Genomic DNA, 23,047 nt, shown 5'->3' with positions numbered 1-23,047 from the left:
TTCATAGTCTTGGGAACTGAATAGGGCATCCATTTTAGTGAACAAATACATAAACAATGTGAGGCAAATTCTTAGATTATATTAGAAAAAATGAATCAAAGCTTACAGTGAAATATTAAACCTGAATTCTAAAATACTCAAATTCTATAGGTGAGCATTTCACAAATTTAGAGTAAGCTGTTCATTATATAATTCTAAACACTGTTAAAAAGGAAGAAAATGAATATAATGTATAAGCAAAGATGGTGTTCACTCATGAACAAAACCTAACAATAGAAAGCTGGCAACATACATTATGCAGATTCAAAAGCATAAATGTTAAAAATAAATGTAGTTTGGCATAAAACCAATATGGATGCAAACACAAATGGAAGAACCCAGTGCACATTGGAAGAAGAGGTGTACATAATATTTCAAAGTTAAAACATCCTGCTCCTCAGTGCCCTGTCCTGAACTCATTGAAAAAGTTCTAGTGTTGGCATTGGCTGTTCTGACCCAACCAGAACTGCGAAATGGGGATTTGAATCATCCATTTCAAGGTCTTGCTGCTTCTGCTAAATCTGGAAAAGCCTATTCCTTATTAAGAGAAGCAGTAAGTAGGATTTCATGTCAGTTACAAAAAAGGCTGTAAAATGTAAGACTTGGAATTGTAGCCTAGACACCTTCTGGTCTTTTAGTTCCCTTACCTATTTACCTCGCTCTCTGGGAGAGGTGCTAATGGTGGGAAAGGTGCAAGGAAGGAGAAGAGGATGACCAGCAGCAAGATGGAGGGATTCAGTTAAGTGGCAATGGGTCCACCATTGGAAGACCTGAAGGGCCAAGTTAGGGACAGATTGTCATGGAGAAAATCTATGTGATTGCTAAGAATTGACCCTGACTTGATAGCGTATAATAAATCAATAAACCAATCATTTAATTACCACCACCAGATACTATAGTGGCAATTGGTACCATTACTCTGTAATCAGTACCAATAAAAAATTACTGATGGTCATTTTGGATGTACTGCAATGTTAATTATAGTCAGTATTTAACTGCCACACTAGCATTTTTTAAGCTAAATGTTGCCCACTGGCATATTGATAGGATTGGTTTCCTTTGTCCATCAGTGATGAGCCTGAGTCAACCCCCAACCCCCCAAATCTATTTGTGTCAGTGGCACGAAAAGGTGAAGTTTGTGGTTCAAACTCACTTTCTTGTGAATTCCCGTACGCATCCCCACAGCTTTCCTGGCATCAGAATGGAAGTGCTTTGCCATCGCTGCCTTCTGGGATGTTTTTTGACTTCCCAGTCTAACTAACCTAAAACCTTGATATTTCTCCCATTGAAGGACAAATCAGGCCTGACCCTGCTTAACTTCTGGGCTTAGACAAGGTTGGCTAGGCACTGCCACCTGAGGCACCAGGGTATTACATACAGATAAGAGATACAAGGGCACCAGCACAAACTGTGAACTACAGGTAGTCCTTACTTAACAACCACAATTGGGACAGGAATTTTGATTGCTAAGTGAAACAGTCATTAAGTGAATCCAACTCGATTTTATGACCTTTTTGTGGCAGCTGTTAAGTGAATCACCATGGGTGTTAGGTGAACCAAGTGGTTGTTAAGTGAATTACATGGTTCCCTATTGATTTTGCTTGCCAGAAGCCAGCTGGGAAGGTTGAAAATGGTGATCATGGGACACTGTGATAGTTGTAAATGTAAACCAGTTGCCAAGTGCCCAAATCATGATCATGTGACTGTGGGGACACTGTGATGGTTGTAAGTGTGAGGACCAGTTGTAAGTAAGTTTTTTCAGCCCTGTTGTAAGTCTGAACCATCACTAAACAAATGGTTATTAAGTGAGGACTTCCTGTACCTTTTTAGGCTGAAAAATCTGTATCATGATGAAGATGGTTGATGCATTCAAACCTACCATGGATACTGGATTATATTCTCCTGCAGAAAACATGTTTGCTTTTAACACCAATTCAGCACTTTTCCCATCTTCTTTGAGGCCAGCAGCTATTAGGGCTTCTTTTTGGTCTACAAGGTGCTTTATTTTTTGTTCCCTATTAAAAGAGGCTATAAAAAGTTATAGCTAGAATTTTAAATTAGCTTGTCTGTGTTATAAATAGCTGACTCACTCATCAAGCTTTTCTATTCTATTTTCAGCAGAGGAAACAACACATTTTTACTAAAGCCAAACTGATTTAATAGGAATTTCTGACTCAGGGATTCCTAGAAATTGTCATAGAGTGATTTGTGGCAGAAATGGTCCTGAGTTTGTAGAGGTGTCATTACAAACTGACTAATGCTGTAAAATAATTATGCAGATGGTCTGCTATTAAGAGCCAAGACCCCTTGATTAGAGAGGGCATCAGTTTTTTTAAAACTGAAAACATTTTTTAGAAGAACCTGTGAAAAAATGCAATGCAAGACACATCTGGTAGAATAGGGTATAGTGGAAGCATCAGCGATTGTACTGAAGGGGAGCCAGGAGCTATCCTGCGTTTGGCAGAAGGCAGCCACTGGAGGAGGCAGGTGCTGGAGGGGCAGCTGTGGCAGCTCTCTGGCTGTTCCTTCTGAGCCCCACTGTGCCTCTTTTCACATGTGCCACAAAGGCTGCCCTGCATGGTCTGCTACCCTTGTGAAGAGTGGAGGGTATTGTTTGATTACCAGCACTGGATTAAGATTCCATCACCAGTCCAACCACCTTCAGCACATGGAATTGTGGTTTGCTTCAGGCAGCAGAATCTCTTGAGCCAGTTCTGTATTGGTGCCACAATCACAATATTTAAAACACACACATATACACACCCCTTACTTGCAGTTTCACAAAAACTGATCTTGTGTACTGGTCCTCTGAAAATGTAATATACTCATGTAATAATATAATTTCCTAATCATATTCTCTACATTTCCTAACTGTATTATTTCCCATTGCAACAATCTTAATTTCATTGGGCAGTGTTGTATTCCCTATTTTTTATTTTTTTTTACGTGGAAAGGCTTTTTGTGGAGGATGTTGTTGTTGTTGTTCGTTGTCATCGAGTCCTTTACAACTCAGGGCGACCCTCTGTATAACAGAACGAAATGTTGCTTGGTCTTGCGCCAAATAGCTTCCATGAAATACAAACATTTTAAAAAGGTCGTGGTGGGGAAGGCAGGGTGTTCTCCTCCCAAAATTCTCTAACTAAAGTCTAGAATGATTAAGATTATTCAGTGTTCTAATGGTTCATTTTTAAAACCAGAACTCGTTACATTTTTGAGGCACATCATACTGATTAGCTTCTCCATTCTAACATTAAATCCCTTTCCCCCTTTGTTAACTCTTCAAGAGCAGAAGCTGTGCCGCATCCCCACCCCCACTTAAAATTATGCTAGTCAGCTGTGCCTGAAAGAGAGCACCATAATGAATTCAGCTTCCGTTCTTCCTGGCTAAATCACAAGATCTCAGTGAGGTTGTTTAGAGCACACACTGCTATTAGTGTTTATATATGTCCACACTTTGAAGATACTGTATATATTCAAAGAAACATTTGTGTGTGCACAAATCCCCCAAATTCTGCTTCATTTGGCTTGGCAGGCCAGCTTTCTGGTCCAGAATTTTTTTCTTTAAGGATTAAAAAAAATTACAGATATACATTTGCTAAGGTGATGGAAGAAGATGGGAATTACACTTTTTAAACAAGTTCAAGGTACCTGAAGGATCTTTTCCACTTTGATTTAGCGAAAGTCTAGCATGCTTACAACCAGGGTGGGCTCTTTGTACATAAGGTTCTTCTTTCTCTACTGGAATGACTGACTACATAACATGGGATCTTGCTTCGTCGTGGTCTTCTTTTTTCAAAATAATTTCTGACCACACATTTGGCCTTCTCTCTCCTCTTCATGAAATTGTGTTTTTATTTTCATGTGTTTTATAATTCTGCAAGCCATCTCAAGAGGGCAATGGAAGATTACTTCAAAACAAAACACAACAAAACAAAACAAAACAAAAAACAAAACAAAACAAAACAAAACAACCCTATTAAATTAGTAACTTACATGTGCTGCTTAACTATTTTTTCTCTCTGCTGGCTTTCCTCCAATGTACCACTAATATCTTGAATGTTTTGGAACAATGAAAGGTTTTGCTCTTCAAGATATCTGAACATCTGAAGTATCTCTTCTGGGTCTTTGAAATATATCTCTGGCTCCTAATGAAGGAGAAATGGTAATGCATAATTTCTGGAATGCAATTTCTCTGGAATTCCACATCTATTTGCAAACATTTTTTGAAAAATTGAAATATGCTAAAGTAAAGGAGGGCAGTTGAGGATTCTGCTGTACTGGCTATAAAGGACCATGTTTGCCTCATTACTGAATGTATAAATCAGTAAAAACATTAATTTCAATGGTCAATTTATATATTATACAGAAGACATGGTTTGCTATGCCACCTATTTTCTAGTAACATGCTTAAACGTGATGGGAACAGGATGATTGATATGCACTGAAGTGCTGCATAAGTACCTCTCACTGACACAAATTTATAGCATATTTACAGACACCAGTGTTTGCTATAGTGAACACAGCAAAATAAGTTCATTTACAAGGATCACTGGATTGACTATCCACTAAAGACCTACTGGGTGAAATATACAAAACAAAAGATACTATTTTTTCCTTCTAATCCAAATACCTTGTTCTGAATGAATGAATGAATGAATGAATGAATGAATGAATGAATGAAATAATGATTTGCTTCATTTATTAGGTACTGTTTTCTGCTGCTTGGATCCCTACAGCACTGAAAGTACTGTACATTGTTCAGGTTATACAGATGAGATCTGAAAAGCTGTGGGTATTAACTGGTATCTAGTGGCACACTTCCTTTTCAAAAACTGCAGTATTTCTATTTCTTCAGTTATGACTACAGGAGGACATGTAAAGAAGGCTGGGATTATTATAATGCCAGTGTGATTTCTGCATTAAAAAGGAAATCCATTTTCTACTTCATGGTTTAGTTAGACCACTAGCTAAAATGTGGTTTTATGAGATATGTGATTTACAGTGCCTTAAGACACAACCACAACTGCAAATCTCTCAAATGTGCAGCTCATTTTTTATTTAGTGCAAATCACTGAGTAAACTAAACTAGATTTTGAGCTATGTCCAGTCATTTCCTATATGACTTCTTTCACATCAAAAGAAGAAAATCCATACTTGTGAAATGAGCAAAGAAGTAAATGCAAGAGTTTGTGAAAAAATGGAATCTTACGTGGAAAGATCCATACCCACAGCTATTGGTTACATTATTGCAGAAGATTTCACCCAGAAATTCTCATGTTGTACAACTGAATTAATAATAACCTTAGTGTCAGTCCAAATATGATTCATAAAAAAAATAAAGGTAGATGCAGAGTCCTTGGTGCTCTCTGAGCTTGGTTGTTTGCTTGCAGATGTTTCGTTACCCAATTTGGTAACATCATCACTGATCACTGATGATGACATTACTGATGATGTTACCAAGTTGGGTAATGAAACATCTGCAAGCAAACAACCAAGCTCAGAGAGCACCAAGGACTCCACAGTTCAACCCATAGATTCTCTTCTATTGGAAAGATAAATGCCTTACCTCCTCACTATTCTGGATATCATCCAAGCAAAAATTATCTTCTGAAGATAGAGAGACACTTTGTTCACTTAGACAGCTGTTACTAAAAGAAAATTTGACTTAGATATAATTTGTGTTTATACCATGAAGCTTGCCAAGTCAGTGTTTAATGCCAAGAAGGAAGATTATGCTGGGTAAAACAAAGATCCCACTTGAAGGGAAGGGAAGGGAAGGGAAGGGAAGGGAAGGGAAGGGAAGGGAAGGGAAGGGAAGAATTTACTGCAATTTACTCTTCTTGATGTAAAAGAAAATTACTCTTCTTGATGTAAAACTTGATAATGCTCATGAACCATGTTGCCAATTCACAGAATTCCCAATTTATTTATTTTAGGTCAAATATCATAGCATAAAGTGAAGCCTGTATACATAGATGGGCATGTATTGTTTAATGGAGCTCTCCCTTGCCACATTTGCAACTAGACACAGAAGGAACTTTCAAACTCAGATTACTATCACCTTTCTGATTTATTTTTCTCATCCATGAATAATTTTGGGTCTGGTATTATTCGTGATGGCTTTCTAAAGAACCTATAGTCTCCTGCAAAAAAAAAGACAACATACATTATCATTCTTATTTGACAACAGGAATTTACTAGAATTATATCTTAGATACAATATATTTTAATATATTTACTGGAGAAATGAATCAGGTATGGAAGCACTGCCCTAAGCAGGGATGGTCAACCATGGGACACATAGCTCCCAATTCCACTTTTTTCTGGTGGCCTCTAGAATATTTACAGAATGTTCTGCTGTAATAAGGCACAAAACAAGTACATTAAACTTCTGCAAGGATTAAAGCATCTATTTTACCCCTTAAAAACCCTAAGTCTCCCAGTGCAAACTGGGTGATATCCCTGGGCCCTTAAACAAAAATGGAAGCATCCTATGCAATAAGTAGTCATTGTCTAATGACTATCTCATGCATTTTCATAAAAGGAATATATCAATATTCCTTACATTTTTATTGTTGTAAACTGCCAGGTGTCTTTGAATTTTGGCTGTACAAAAATGTGAGACATAAATAAACAGATCAATAGCATGAATTAGGAGCTATATTTTGAGCATAAAGCAAGTCATATCATCGCCATTTGCAGTGAAAATATGGGTGGCAAATCCCAACAGACTTTGGAAAATTTGTCTGCATTCATTTTCATTTGCTAATTGATTCCTGTGAATTGTATATACCTATTTCCTAAGTTAGTAAAGGTGCCACCTAACGCCATACCCCACAATGGATGAAATAAAGATTTCTCATCAAGTTTCCTCTGCAAAGGTCTTCTTCAATTTAGTCCTTTTATGGCATTCTGAACCATAGCTGTCATCATCCATTGGCTAGGGATGATAAAACACTGTATCTAACAAATGTGGAAATGGTCTATGGCTGCCAATGTGTTTATTCAAACTAAGTTATAGTTGTGTTTTTTCCTCACGAAAGGACTGATGTGCTTTAAAAACTGTTGCCAGAAAGGACAATGGAAGGATCACATAACTCTGCTGTTCTTGTAAAGTTCAGGATTGATGGAAAATAGCAATTGCCCTATGATCTCTCTGCTATAGGGTCCTAAATTTCATTTGCCGTTCCGCATCCAGGGCTGATAAGGTTATGAAAGCAGAGTGGGCCAGTTGCTTTAAATAGCATATTTTGGGCACTGTGAAAAAGTCAGCCACATCAACTTCTTAGATTAATTTTATACATTAATGGGATACAAAGAACTGACCAATGAGGATTTGGATTTTTTATTCTAATAGGGCAGGTCTCTGTGCAGTAAGACAAATTTCTGAAACAGGAAAAACTTTCCAAAGCTATTCATAGAAGTAGAAATTCATTCAAGGCAGAGAAATGTTGTTATATTATTTATCTGTATATGTACACAAGCATATACAGGTAATCCTCATTTAGCAATTGCCTTGTACAGCAACCGTTTGCAGTTATGATGCATTTACTATCTTTGCAAGCCTGTAAAGCAAAGCAAAGCTGAACTAAGATCATAAGCACAATTGCAGTTTCACTTAGTGACTGCTTCACTTAACAACAGTTGCCGGTTCCAACTGTGGACGCTAAATGAGGACTATTTGTACACACAAATGGAGTTCAGGTCACATGATAACATATAGCTTCTTAAATCACAGCCTATGCTTCAACCACTGAAGATTCCTCCCATCAAGAATTTCTGTGCAGATGAATATTAGATTCCTTCCCTTCATAGGTCTTCCTTATTCCTTACCTTGGGTCTGTGAAACTTTCTTCTTTTCCTCATTATTGCTAAAGATGACTGAGGCTGATTTCCCTAGTACCGTTTTCTTGGCAGGCTGGGACTCTTTATGATGTGCCCATTTGTTTAAAGGTGGTAGCCAAATAACACAAAGTCACATATTTGTAAAAAGAACAAAAACGAACAGGCTGTCAGTTCTGTTAGTCCTTACTAAATCCAAACATTGACAGGAAGTGTGAACAATCTGCAACTGTAAAGTGCTGGCAGACAAAGTAAATAGCCAAATTACACAGACTGGATAATGAACTACAATGCAGGAAGCCTAGGGAAATCATTCACACTAAGATTAAGGATGTAGCACAAGCAGTAAGAATGCTTATACATTGTTTCTCTCATACATCAACAGACCAATTATGCTATTAGGGTTTTTTTAATCTTGATGTAATGCCACTACTACTAATTATTTATTCAAATTATAAAGTTATCTAATCAAAAATTACTCCGGGGGCATACAATTGGTTAAAACATCTTTTTTTAAAAAGCTGAACAGAAGCAAATAGACCAGTGATTCTCAACCTTGGCAACTTTAAGATGGCTGGCTGGGGAATTCTGGGAGTTGAAGTCCACACATTTTTTTAAAATAAGAATTTTATTAGATTTAAAGCAAAGATAAAAAGTACAAAAAAGCAAAAAACTACAGAAAGAAAAAGAAGAAAACTAAAAAGGTGTGAAAACACAAAAAGAAATTTTTAAAAAAGATTACATAAAGAGGTGACTTCTGACTTCTAATAGCAAGAATATACAGCAATTTCCATAATCAATCCCTTACTCTATATCAAACCAAAATCACATTACTTCTATAAATAAACTAAAAAGCATATACATTGTCTGCTGTTATAATTAATAATACTACAATTATAACAATCTTAATCATATTAAACCTAAACCCAAGCATTTATTATTATTATACCTTCTTAATCTTAATCCAAATCATTAAAAAGGAATGAAGTCAAACCAGCCCTAGAAGCAATACAAATAAATATTTTTAAACCCTTACCCCACTTCAAAATAAACCAAAGCATTTACGTATCTCCATAGTGCGCACAAAGCATTTTTCATAAAGAAATCAAACAGCCCAACTGCCCCCCTTAAAAACTCTGACTTCTAGCAGAAAACCTCCCATAGATAACAACTCCTTCCTTCCCATAACATTCCATCAGAAAGACAATTTCACTTATGGTTTGCAATTCAATCTGTCCCTTTAATTTCTTCAACTCAACAATCTAGTCGTTGCCTGGCATTTGAACAGAAACCTCAGTCTCACTGTCAGTAGAAACATTTCTATTGTTGTCAAGCTCTTCGATGTCTTCCATGACATCCCAAGCCAGATGACACATTTTAGAGCTGACGTTTTCTACAATGCCCAAATATCTTGCATAATAACTTGACAAGAATTAAAAAGAATCTATTTAAGTTCTCAATGGAAATCTGAGAAAGTCTGCTTGAAATCTTCCATGTCTCATGCAGTAGATTATGGATCCCCCTAGGTACTTAACCGGTGAAAGTAGGAGATAATAGAATAATTCCAGAACATGTTTACACAAGTGAAAGTATGATAACAGGCAGTTCCCCAGGGAAAGTAGCAGCAGAAAGCTGAAGGTTCAAAACAGCAGACTCAATGTGTAGGAAAATATTAAAATCTTCAAATTCAGTGCAGAAATAATATCAGGGAGACAATTATTTATTCTCAATCCTCCTTAGTATTTGGATGGGAAACAAGCCAAAACTTTAAAAAGATGTTTAAAAATTAATCCCAAAAATAACGATAAGCACCAAGAGAGATCACTTCTCCTTGCTGTAGAAAGCCTCTCTTAGGGTACATAAACTTAAAAAAATATAAATTGGGTGATTTAGAAATGGGGTGGCCGGTCTTAATGTCCCTTTAAGGCTACAGCGCGGCTTGGAAATGGTGACGTCCCATCCTCCCAGCATCTCTTACTAGATTAGTGCGAACACTGTTTCTGATCCTCTGGCTGCAAGACGCTGTTCTGGAGGACAGATGGGATGATTCTGAGTATTTTCTTTATCTGGGAAAACACTCCAGGGCATCAGGAAAAACCTGCCTGAGCCCCAAAAAACTGCCATGTTGTCAGTTCTGCCCGCAGAGCCTGTGGGCACAGTTGTTCAGTCTGCCACGTCCCCATCAGAAGTCCAAAGTCCAAACATCTTAAAATTGCCAAGGCTGATTTTATATAGCCTTATCTTTTAGATATTGTCCTTTTTAAGTTTCTCTCATTCACCTAAAATCCTGCTTTCCCTACAGTCTATTATAATTAAATTAGTATTTCAGTATCTTCCACTAATTTTCTAGCATGAAGCATAAATCACTTTACTATAAATCTGTATTATTTAGGGATAGGCTTTAGCCTTTGGCTTTATGGAACTTTCAACTAAAGGAAAAGAACTCATGTCCAAAAAGTTTTTGCCAGCCATGGACATAATCCATAGGTCAGATATCCTTGTTATGATTATGGCATGGGTTCATCAATTCACAGAGGTAACTGTCAACCATTGATTGATAATCCTAATCCTACCCGAACCCAGTTGGCAGCAAAAAGTGTGAGACAGCTGAAATAAGTGGACATAACTGATTGGTGCTCAAAACTCACTGGTAGGCAAAACTTTTGGGAGAGTAAAAAAGGAACAAAATCCCATTTCCACATTTGTTCATCCATATTATTAATAAAAATATTGAGAAATAGAAATCCAGGACTGAGTTGTGTGGCATCCCACTGGAATTATCATTCTCTTGTTAGATTAACATTATTAATGAGTGCTCTCTGAATATGATTTTTGAGCCACTCTGTACACATTTAATTGTCATACAATCCAGCCTATATATAACTATAAGTTTAGTCTGGCAAGACTTGGTTTTGGCAAATTTTGATTTCAGGCAATCACTATAATGTTTTCATTTCATGATTTCCTACTCTGGAAACTTCTCAGGTAGTGATGCCAGACTGACTAATCCAATAGTTCCCCGAATCCTTAATTTTTCCTTTTTTTGAAGAAGACAACAATATTTTATTTCCTTTGGTTGTTTAGTGTATCACTTGTTATCTAGGATTTCTTTAAGATAATAGGTAAAGTATTACTACACATTACAAAATATTGGATTCTCAACCAATCAGCAACTTCCTTTAGTACCCTAGACAATTCATCTAGTTCTGGAAATTAAAACTCATTTAAGATAAAGAAGTATTCCCTGATCATCTTTCTATCATTCTCAGACTTAGGTCCTGCCACCTGCTTCTGCTATTTACCTGGTGGAACACATGATGTTTTCTCAGGGAAGACTGAGCCAAAACATGAGTAAAGTGAAGTCATTCTGTCTCTTCTTTTTTACCTGTTAGCATTTTGCTGTTTCCACTTAGCAGCTGTTATACTGATTGTTTGTTCGTTTGTTTTGCTTTAAACACATCTAAAGAAGTATTTTCTATTCTTTTTAGTATCCTTTGCCAACCTCAGCTCATTTTGAGTTTAACTTGTTCAACTACCCTCTCTATGGGCTACTCATATGCATTCTTCTTTGGTGACCTGTCTGTGTTCCATCCCCTGTATGTGTCCTTTCTTGTATTATGGTCTTTAACATACTTTTTGTGCAGTATGTTAAACATAAAAGCATGTAACATGCTTTTTCTTCTATCTTTTTTCCACTGATGGATTTTTTTTCAATTATAGTTTTAATATCTTGATGAGCCTCCAACCATCTTAGTCTCCTTTGATTAGTGTGAGCAGTCCCAGTATATTGAACAAATTGGCTGGAAAAAATCAACATGCAGGATGTCTTTGGAATCAAATATCCCAGTGCTTTAAGGTACAACCAGAGCAGTGTAATTATCCCTCTCCAGTAAACTGTGCCTCATGGACTGCAATCATTATATATGAACCAGTCAATATGATTCAAGCCCAAGTTACGTATGTATTTGCTCCTGTCTGCCTCCTTCCCTGCAAACATAAAGCAGGAGATGGGAATATGGTAAACGGTATCATAGAGAAAGTACGCTAAATTCCCTCCGGTTATTCAGAAACTTTACTCACCAGGCTATCTCATATTAATGAGAGAAAGTTCAATGCCTTCCCTTCTTTTTTTATATATATTAAAACTTAAGGACCTTCCTGCCTCCACTTTATATATTATCCTTTTTCAATTTGGTGCTCCAGATGTGTTGGCCTTGCAACACTCAGAATTCCTAGTCAGTGTGATTGCTAGAATGATTACAACAAAGCAGTTCTCCCCCATACTGTAATTTAAACGGTCAATGGACCACTGAAAACCACATACTTACTTAATCTATTTTGTACTAAAGTAGAGGTTGGCACTGGCTTAGTTTTATCAGGAGTTAATGGGAAAGAAATTATTGATTTTGAGTGGCCTTTTTTCCTGTCTTTCTTCCTCTTTGCCATCTGTTGCTCTTGCCATGCTTTGGGAGAAATACTGAACAAAAAGGCTTCGTAGGAAAAATACAGCTTCAAAAGATCTTCGGTGTTCACAATTTCACTGCAGACGTCAAAAGAGAACAAGGGATACAAGAAGCAAGTCCTCAGACATTACAGAAGTACAATGCCTAGGAGACACTTAAAAACATACCTGAAAAAGCTGAGGAAAACATTTCCTCTGAATTATATGGTTTTATAATAATTGTTATTAACATCTGAGCTATAATGCTATGCCTGGACAACAATTTTAATTTGTGGAGGAGAGTGAAGGAAAGGTTATTTCATCAAGAAGCTTTCTGTCCTTTACCACAAACTTCTGTGCACCTGCTCAGAAATTAAAGAAATCACAACCGAATATGCTTTATAAAAGGAACCGAAACTGTTAGCTTGGGCTTAATAAGAACATATACTTGATTCTGAATTTATTTTATAGTCCTAAAGATTCAGCTTTCTTAATCTCAATTAGCTGTTACTTCTCAATTGTTCATAGTATCATGCGCGTTACTACATTATTTTGAAGATGGCGAACTAGGCCTTTTGGTGCCTTCTATATGCAGAAAGGTGCCTTCCATTCAGAAAAGGGCTATTACTTCTTACTTCAGAGCACCATGCAAAAAAAAATTAAGCTACATTTAGACAGATGTACACATCCGGTACTTGAAATGCAACTTCTTCATGCAGCAAGAAGATGCTGCATTGTGGGAAAATATACTGAGAATCACATCAAGAATCCTTCCCACTAAACTCTCTCATAAAGCAACGAGAAAATGCTCACCTTTTAAGAGAGAACAGTTCATTCATTGCTGACCTCAGTTCTGTTGTCACTTCCATTTTAGATTTTGCTTCCTGAGTTGCCCTAAAAAAGGGTATATGTTATTTTAATATAGAGGTGTTAATATTGAAAGAGAGAACCAGTTTGGTGTGCTAGTTAAGGCATCAGGCTAGAAACTGGGAATCTGTAAGTTCTAGTCCCACCTTAGGCATGAAGCCAGCTGGGTGACCTTGGGCCAGTCTCTCTCAGCCTTAGGAAGCGGGCAGTGGCAAACCACTTCTAAAATCTTGCCAGGAAAACTGCAGGGACTAGTCTAAGCAGTCACCAGGAGTCAACACTTGAAGGCACCCCCCCCCCCAATATCGAAATAGTTATACTGATGCAGTTTATGCCTCTTAACCCAGGAAAGAAGTACTATCTTTTGTCTTCTCAAATTAGTAGTAAGAGATGATAGTTCTAAAAAATAGTGGTAGTCCAGAAAATTAGTTAGAAATTTTTTTTTTTTTAATCTATTCAATTGTGTCCAGTTCTCATAGACTGCTTGGACAAGTCCCTGCAGTTTTCTTGGCAAGCTTTTTCATAAGTGGTTTGCCCTTGCCTCCTTCCTAGGGCTGAGGGAGAGCGACTGGCCCAAGGTCACCCAGCTGGCTTCGTGCCCAAGGCGGGACTAGAACTCACGGCCTCCCGGTTTCTAGCCTAATGCCTTAACTAATACACTAAAATAGTCTGCGGATAATTTTAAAGAAAACTTAAAAAAACAAAAACAAATAAGCAATCAAACAATTGATGAATGGCAAAAACTGAAAAATAAATCCAATGTGGCAAATTCATTCAGCAATGGCTGTTATTACCTGAAAATTCTAAAAGTGAAAAAAACAATCAGAAAAATTCCCTTGATGTAAACACATTGTCTAAAGGAAATAATACCATAGCTGAACCCGAATATCAGCTTCTTTTTATAATCAGAAATTCTTCAGGAATCTTTGGGAACTCTCTTTCCCCATTCATTTTGTGTGTGATGAGGTAGACAGTGAAATCTCATCTATAGAAACAGTTTCTTTACTTTTATGGAATACTGTTTTTAAAACTAAATTAGTTCATTTTCTGTTAGTTCCTATTAGCTCTCACCCTTTTAGCTGTTGGCAATGATTGATTATACAATATTACGTCTAAGATCTAGTTGCATAAGCTAGAAAGATCCGAAATCTGATAAGTGGCAGTCACCTAATGGAAGAAATTATTATTATTATTATTATTATTATTATTATTATTATTATTATTATTTTCAAATGCATACCCATGCCACCACCACTACTCTGCAGTTGTTGTTGTTGTTGTTGTTGTTGTTATAGAAATTTATATGGCCACACAGAATACATTTAGTTCCTCTAAATACATTCACTGATTTTTCAGGCAAATCATGCTTGAAGAAGGACTTGTACAAAATTGGGCTGATCATGATGCTAGGGCAGTGGAGCCTCTTTTGGGATCATTCAGAGTGTATATGAGGGTACAAGCCCACTGCAATTCTGTATTGTAAATATAGTGACAATGATTGATGTGGGGACATAACCAAGAGCTACTGTTGCAAATATGATGCTTGGAGTAAAGGCAGATTTGGGGCATTTTGGTGGGGAGGCAGGAATGAACATAGAGGTGGGCTGAAGTTCATACAAGGAACCAGGTTAGGGCAAAGTAAGACTCCTTATTTCGGCTGCCTGCTGCAAGGAATGCATGGATGCAGTTTACAAAACAGCTCTTTCTTTATGGGCTTTTATGTATGTTTATTCATATTCTGTAAAAGGAAAGTACAGTCCTGAATGCCTTATGTTTGGTTCCTTAAGCCCCTCCAAAAGTTGCTGAATTACAGTGTTTATAATGTGACACGGGGACATTATTAATGCCATGGAGGGTAATCATAGAGACCATTTTTAACCATGTTTATTTTTATTTAATTTAATATAAGCAAAATTAAATCAAGCATATGGCTGGTCTAAAAGACTGCCTTGTCCTGGACATTCACATTTTAGAATGTGACCTCCATGACACCATTCAAAAGCCAAAGATGACCAATTACCCATTACCCAAAAAAGTTCTACCACCTAAGAAATATAAGAGAGAGCGTACATTTCCTGCAATTACTCTTTGAGGGCTTTTTACTTGGGAGAACAGAAGAAGGAACCAGACAATGAACTTCTGAAGCCACCCTCCAAATGTGGCCACTACAGTCAGCTGCAGAGTTAAAAACAGAACTGTAACTAACAATTTAAGGGCATCTACAGAGCTCCTATCATTTTCTTTGAGAAACTCCTCAAATGCAAGGGTATCTTCTTCTAATTTTGTTTCAGCAATTCTGGTTCTCCTCTCCTCCTTTGCTGCCATCTTCTCCAGCTTTGCCATGGTGCGCTGTTTTACTTTAACGGAGTACTGGAGGAAGAAAACAATTGCAAAATGTTAAGTATAAAAAATTCTTAACGTACAGTAACTTGTTGTACCCAAGGTCATTCCCAAGCACACTTACTTGGCAGTAAGCCCTCCCAAAGAGGACTTGATTAAATGTTGCTGTTCTTTTGTTTTTTAAGACTCAGATATTGATTACCTAAATCCTATATGCTTTTTAAATAGTCAGTTGGATTGCATGGGTATATGTGTGAGAAAGACCAGCCTATACAGTATATTCCTGTCAAGCCACCGATCACTTTCCCACAATTACTTCCCTGCGGTCATTTCTTACACATGTTGTGTGAGCTTTTGTGATGAAAATTATGAATGCCATTTACCCCTATATAAATAGATTCAGAAATGTGAACCAGCATATTACTACGTATGTCTATTCTTTTTCCTTTTTTTAAAAAAAAAGTCTGCAACATCTTGAAATTGCATTATTAACTGGTAGTCTGACATGTCCTTTTCCTGGTTCTGTAATTAGTAAAGGGGAATGATCAGTTCATTCACATCCCATTTAATGAAATCTTCCCACCAGCATCAGGATTCTTTCTTCTATTCTCTATCAGCTGCAACTACATAGCTTGTCTTCAAAATATTCCAGCTGTTTGTCAACAGCCCAATGATTATTTTCCTGCTTCAGCTCTCCAAATTGGATCTTTCCGTTAATTTTTTTTTTTTTGGTATTCCAGCAAAGTCCACTTTCCCTTTATCAGCTGTGACCCACTCCTGCCTTCTCTCTCAGCCCAGTGATTATGCAGTAAAATAAGAGATGTGCAAAACTGCACACCCAAGTCTGTACATGATAAATCTGGTTTCAGGCAGTTTGTGCTGCAGCTAAAAGATGTTCTGTATGTTTGGTCTGAGTATGAAAATAAGTTGGGCTGCTTTGTTCTGGATACTGAAAGATAGTTGTACTGGGCAGAGAGAAAATAGGAAAAAGCCAAGGACATTGTCAGTGACTGAAAGATGGCAGGGGAAGACAGGAAGAGAAGGCCCTGCAAAGGTCTGGGGACAATGAGAAATGCCCTGTTGGGAGCTGCTAGTAAGTATAAAATATCCTAACAAAATAATATAGATCTGAAAATTTTCATATGAAGAAATGCTATAAAGATAGAGACTTAATTTATTCAATGTAGATACTACCCAACTCCAATCTACTCTGGTAGTGTACAATAAAGCCAACAATATAAAAACCAAATACAAGAATTATACAAAAATAAATGATCCAACTAACCACCCCCACACACAATTCAGCAAGAGTTCCAACCACCCTAACCCAAGGCCTGGGGGAACAGCCAGGTCTTGAAAGCTGTCTAGAATGCCAGCAGAGACATATATTCTTACACTGTTATACATGGTTTATAGAAACTATTACCTCCAATAGAAATAGCTCCTTCTCTTCACTGATGTAATCTGCTATAGATTGTTTGTCACTTTGACAACCTTTAAAAAAATGAATTTTGTGATTTTCCCCCCGATACTCTGCAGCCTATATATTTAAATAAACTATATGTTATCAATGACTTAACACAATTAAATTGACATTTTAAAATTTGAAATATTAATTGTTTCTCCAGAAACTAAATTGAAGTTGTATAATACCAAACCAGAGGATAAAAAAGCTATGATAGAAATAAAGCCCAAACTGAGAATTTATTAGAACTGAGTGACCCAACAGGAGTTTGGAAGAGTAGTTCAAGTGAAGGAAGGAAGAACCAAGGAGCAGGAGAGATTACCAGTTGCTATTAGTGATTTTTCCTGACTGTTCACTGGGTGTGATTGGAGCACTGCTTCCTGTTGAGCTAGGGAAGGCAGCTTCAGGAGACATTTAAGGAAGTTGGTTTCTATAGAGCTGCCTCACTGAAAGATAGGATTCAAGGTTTCCAGGGTCTTTATATAATTAGAGAGTATGAAGAACAAACAGGAAAAACTAGAAGTCTTAATGAAGAAAGGCAGATATGATGTAATAGGCATTACTAACACCTGGTGGGACAAAATTCATGAGTGGAATGCAAGGATTGAAGGGTACCACTTACTCCAATGGAGCAGGAGTGACATTACATGTGAAAGAAGTTCACACATTTTTGAGATCCAGGGACTGAAGCACAGGAATCCAGCCCAGAGTATTTGGGTAAGAATACCAGAAAAGGGAAACAACTGTGTATTAGAGACAACCAAGCTGGTCAGAAGATCCTGAACCAAATTACAGAGGTTTTAGAGAGAAGAGACAATAATGGGATACTTCAACTACCCACACATCTATCAAAAAGCCAACTCAACCAAGACTGCAAAATCTCAAAATTCCTCAGTGTTCCTGTGGTTTATTATTTCTTTAAAATATTTACTCACACTTTGCAAAAGCAAGAGCCCAGTTCAGAGCAGGAACATCTTTTTCCATTGTTGCTGTTGCTTCTTGTTCAATGGCTTCTTCTAGTTTTCTCAAAGCCTTTCGAGATCGGGCTCTTGAGGAAATGGTGCTCCGTTCATATGACCTCAGACTCTGCTTACTTTTTCTAATCTAAAATTGAAATCCATGTTTATTGTCTAGTTTTGGACAATGTATAATGCATTTCCTACCTGCCTTCCAAATCCATTGTCTTCCCAATGTGTATGCTGGTCTTTGATCATAATAAAGACTTGATTTGATTTCCCAATGTGGCTTACAAAGTCAAAACAGTTTTTAAAAATAATAAAAGCATATTACAAATATTTTTAAAGCCCCACCAGTGTTTATAAAAAATCCACATGTTTTGTCATTCCCAACTCCACATGACTGGGGTGGGATGAAGAGTGGTAGATCAGGAAAAGGAGTTTTAAAAAAAACAATTTAGCCCAATTTTATTGACTCTGCATGTTGTTCTCAAAAGCATAGTAATTCTGAAGGTATAGTATGTCATAGTTCTATGAAATTTGAAAGTAAACTATTGAAACTTCAAATTAAATGAGAAACTAAATGGTAGCCAAGAGAATTGTCCTGGGATTGATTTAATGTGTTCTCTTCATGTTAGTTCTCAAACAACAGTTGAAGTTCCATATTTAGTGGTTTCCAGTAATTCACTGAAGAGGAAAGAACAGGAGAAGGAGCAAGATAAGAAATGGAGGAGGAGGAAGAGGAGGAGGAGGAGGAGCCAAGACACTTGATTTAAGGAGCAGTATTAGCCACAAAATATGCTATTTTTATTCTTTGATACCAAAGAAAGAAATAGTCTTTTCCCTTTTGGTTTTCCAAAATGAATCTTTAGGACACAGAGAAAGTTCCTGGTTTGTATTATTTATGATTATTTGTATTATTATTGTTATTGCTATTGTTATTGCTATTGTTATTATTACTGTCTTATTTTAAATTGTTGATTTTCACTCTGTATATTAGTTTTAGTCTATAGATATAACTTAGAGTAGATTGCAATTCAGGTGGTATAAAGTCTCATAAAGAAATAACATTCTTGACTGAGATTCCAAACTTTGATCAATCACTATTGTCCCACTCCTAAATCATTACAAACACACAAAAACTTTTGGTGCTATGAAATTTAGATTTGGCTGGCAGATAATAACCCATTTTTACTTTAATTAGCAATATGTTGACTAGCATAGATCAAAACACTGATTTGATCAGGACTGTGAAAAAGCACTGTCATTTATGGGTCTATAGGCAGGGTCCATTTATGAAAGTAAACCTTCAAAAGAGGCATTCTAAATACTGGAGGAAGAGGAGGAGGAAGAGGAGCAGAAGAAAAGCTGCCTAGAAGCAATTAATAACCATCCATGAAGCAAACAACCTGATCAAATTTTGATGAGTTGCAGCAGTGGGAAATGAATGCTCAGCCTTCCCACTTAATTGCAATAACCAAGCAACTATCTGGGATGACCATTTTTGAGGACTAAATGTGCAAGAAAGCCACTTTCTCCTGGTCTAGAGGTGAACAATAACCAGCTGTCTGATTTGCTACCAGTCAGGATTTCAGCAGTATAGGAATTAAGTAGGTACCTAAAACTCAGAAGAAAATTCAGAATGGCATTTAATCCCTACTGAATAGATATAAGTTCTTTCTGATGGTGGGCAGTTATACTGAGAGATCACTTTGTAAACCCAAAAAGTGAGGTTTGGCCATAATTATCCCCATTTTCAAGAAGGTCAGGAAAGATGAGCTGGTTAACTACTATCCTGTCAGCCTAGTAAGTAGCAAGGTTTTTATTTGAACTGAAAGCTGCTAGACTAGCCAGAGGGGAAGAACACAGGTGGGCAGATGTTTGGATCAGTTTGATCCACTTTGGATCAGTGCTTTTCCATCTGATCAAAAGTATATCCAACCAGCTAAAGCAGTTTTAGTGGATTTTAAGCAGATTTTTGACTGCTGATCTAACATAAGGAAATCCTCAGAGTAAAATATCTTACTTAGATCTGCTGATCTAACATAAGGTGGAGTAGGTTCAGTGTAATATGGCTGGCAGTTCATCTTACTATTAGCTATCTCCAGGTATACACTAATGCATCATAACTGCTATTATAACCATCATCATTAGTATTATTATTTCTTATTATTAGTAAGAAACCATGATGACTTTGGTTTGCCTGTGAGACTGTCCTTACTTTTTTTTCTGGGTAAAACAAACCATGGTTCAATGGGATATGTGAAACTGATCCAAACAAAGGGGTCAAGAAGGCATTATAATCAGCAATAGCTGACCAGTAGAATACTTACTATTTCTTTCTCTGTACATTCAATATCTCTGTAAAGGTAGATTTCAGTGTTCATCCTTTCAAAAGGGCTTCTTTGTCTGCATTCTTCTTACACAAAATATTAAAGAAAAGTATTTAGTACATTTAACAATGTCAGCACTAACATCAGGTAAAAACAGTTTTGTCTTACAAGGCTAGAATCTGTAACAGGTAAACATGCTCATCTCAAGGACACATCAACCAAGTAATTAATTTCCAGATGGCCATCCATATGAGTCTGTTGCAGCAAAAATAGCAGAGTCTGTTTTTGGCATCTTAAACACCAACAGATAATATCTGGTGGACTCTAGTTCATAAAAACTTATGCCATAATATAACTACAGTCCACTTCTTCAGATACCTCTGTATTCTATGCCCTAACAGAAGTATGCACTTCATGCTGTATAATAGAAATTAAATAAATAACTCTGTTAGATGTTATAAGATCCAAGGTAAATAAATAATTTAGATTCAGATATAAAAGGGAGGAAACCGAAAAACAATTGATATTAAATGTAAAAAATAAAAGCACAGTTGCAGTTTATTTGAAGGGGGGGGCTGTTATGTTACTTGACATTCATGATATAAAGGATGAAGTAGAGATTTTTAGTTCAGAGCTGTAAGTGGAAAACCTGGGGATAACCTCTTTTCCCCACCATGATCTCTAATGATAGCACTTCAGTGATCTCTGACAGAATTCTTTGGCAACCCACCCCAAAACAGTTCCTCTTATTCTGGAGCATTTTGGAATCCTGTGAAATAGGATTATCACGAAACAAGCTTTATGTATTTGCACATGTCCTAAGTATACAAGGTTATGTTATTTAAGGAACTACAATTCCCTTAGGAAAGGGAATAAGGAATCAGTAGCCCCCCAGATGTTACTGAACTATTATTCCAGGCATCTCTCACCACTGACCACAGTGCCTAAGACTGTTCAGCAACATCTCCAGCAAAGGTCCTGTGGCAGAGTAAGATGATGGACTTATAAAGTAGTCTCAATATTAAAGGGGTTTTTTTGTTCTTATTTGCCAGCACAATGCATAATGTCATACAAACACTGAGAATTGAGACACCTGAGATCAGTCATGTCTGCCTTTTAGTGAAACTATATAAAGGACAGACTTCTTAGGCAGTGGAGTATGTTGTGGTGGATGTTGGACATTGCTGAAGGTATATTTGTGCTATGTAGACTGGACATTCTAGATGAGTCAAGGGATTGTTGGAGGAGGGATCTGCAGCTGAGGGCCAGAAGGACCTGAAAGTGAAATCAGAAGAGTGGACTGCTGGTGGCCAAGACTGCTGCATTTGGAAAGGCAAGATCAGATATCAGTGAACATATTTTGACAAAGGGACTGGAATCCCAAGAAGCTCATGAAAAAAATATTTTCACTCTTTCTCTTTTCTAGTACTGATCCTGTCTAACAGAATATATCAGAGTTATATAAGGAATGCCTGTGGAATCAGAAAGGGAGCAAGCAGGACAGTTAAGAAGCAGTAAAAATCTCTGTAGAGAAATATATGTATGCTTTGATAAGCTGAGGCCACTATATATATCAGAAATAAACAGAAATTATTTACTTAAAAGCAATAAACATTGTAATTTAGAGAAGAAATTTAGTGCTTGTCTAGAAAGTTCCTGCCTCCTTTCCCATCCTCCAATATGTCTTCAACCATTTTGGAAAACAGGCATATTTTGAATGTTGAGGACGTTTGGTATGTGTTAAAGCTGCTGTGGAAATCGGGGATTTGCTGGTTCACAAAATGGCTGCCATGGTGGCATGGCCAGTCACAAAATAAAATGGGCACTTATTTTTCAGGTGGGCATGGAACCTCAAGGTCACAAAGCACACTGGGGTCCTCAAGACCACACTGAAGTGCCAGGTTTAGAGAACCACAGATTCCACTGTCATAGATATACCTTGTATGTGAGAGGTCCATACGGCAGACAGCTTCTTAACCTAACAATTGGATTCATTCCTTCCATATATCTGATTATTTCACCAGGGTTCATTTCAATCTCTCTAAATAATGTACCGAGAATCTATCAAGAATGCATCATCACATTTTTCCTTAATAAATCTCCTGATATGCATTTTCTAGAATCAGGCAGCTCCTCTAATTATAATTTTATCTTATAATTACTAAGGTTACAATGTTGTTACCATTACCATCGAGTTCCACAAAAGGAGAACGCGTAATATTTGTTGATGCCATCTTCGTACCATAAAATTCTTCTTAGATCTAGCAAAACAGAGAAACACAATAGCAAGAAGGACTGAAATCACATTTTATTCAATCTGCAAGTAAATAATTGAATAATTAGCTGTAATACAGTTGATATCCTGAAAATTCACATGTGTGTGTATGTGTGTGTCACACATTTATATTTTAAAATAAGAAATGTTGCATCAAAAATTAATTTTTGGTTTCCCTTTTTTCTTACATTTGTATGCTTACCTACAGTTTCCTTTTTTTCTTATGTTGACTTATCTACAGTTTATGTTGAGCTAAAGTTAATGGTGGTGGCAGTGGAGAGATATTGGCAGACAAATATAAAATATAAAAGTATGTGGCTCCACCTGTCTTATGATAGGGAACAAGCTTCAGGCTTGAACAGCCTCTATTCATTATCAACACTGTTGCTCATCTGTGCCTTGGGATCTCATCTTGTCAAACACAATTTGAGAGTTAACATTTGTTGCTCCTAAATTGTGAAATACATTAGCTTCAGAGCTACAATTTTA

At 36.9% G+C, this 23,047-nt stretch overlaps 1 protein-coding gene across 1 annotated transcript in view; it reads right to left on the bottom strand.

Moving 5' to 3' along the window:
- Positions 1-23,047, bottom strand: part of CCDC38 (coiled-coil domain containing 38) — a 31,966-nt gene that overhangs the window by 5,802 nt on the left and 3,117 nt on the right. The window contains exons 2-13 of the mRNA XM_063309329.1: positions 22,472-22,544; positions 20,284-20,366; positions 17,930-18,098; positions 16,956-17,023; positions 15,396-15,559; positions 13,136-13,216; positions 12,199-12,421; positions 7,873-8,011; positions 6,101-6,182; positions 5,606-5,687; positions 4,033-4,184; positions 1,919-2,054 (exon numbers count right to left, since the gene is read on the bottom strand). Of these exons, the coding sequence (XP_063165399.1) occupies positions 1,919-2,054; positions 4,033-4,184; positions 5,606-5,687; positions 6,101-6,182; positions 7,873-8,011; positions 12,199-12,421; positions 13,136-13,216; positions 15,396-15,559; positions 16,956-17,023; positions 17,930-18,098; positions 20,284-20,366; positions 22,472-22,517 (1,425 nt within the window). The 5' untranslated portion in view covers positions 22,518-22,544. The remainder of the gene's footprint in view (positions 1-1,918; positions 2,055-4,032; positions 4,185-5,605; positions 5,688-6,100; positions 6,183-7,872; positions 8,012-12,198; positions 12,422-13,135; positions 13,217-15,395; positions 15,560-16,955; positions 17,024-17,929; positions 18,099-20,283; positions 20,367-22,471; positions 22,545-23,047) is intronic.

Source organism: Candoia aspera, chromosome 7 (genome assembly GCF_035149785.1).
Source record: "Candoia aspera isolate rCanAsp1 chromosome 7, rCanAsp1.hap2, whole genome shotgun sequence".
Taxonomy (NCBI): Eukaryota; Metazoa; Chordata; class Lepidosauria; order Squamata; family Boidae; genus Candoia; species Candoia aspera.
Note: the sequence above shows the minus strand (reverse complement) of the source record. Positions and strands in the feature narration are given on the sequence as shown.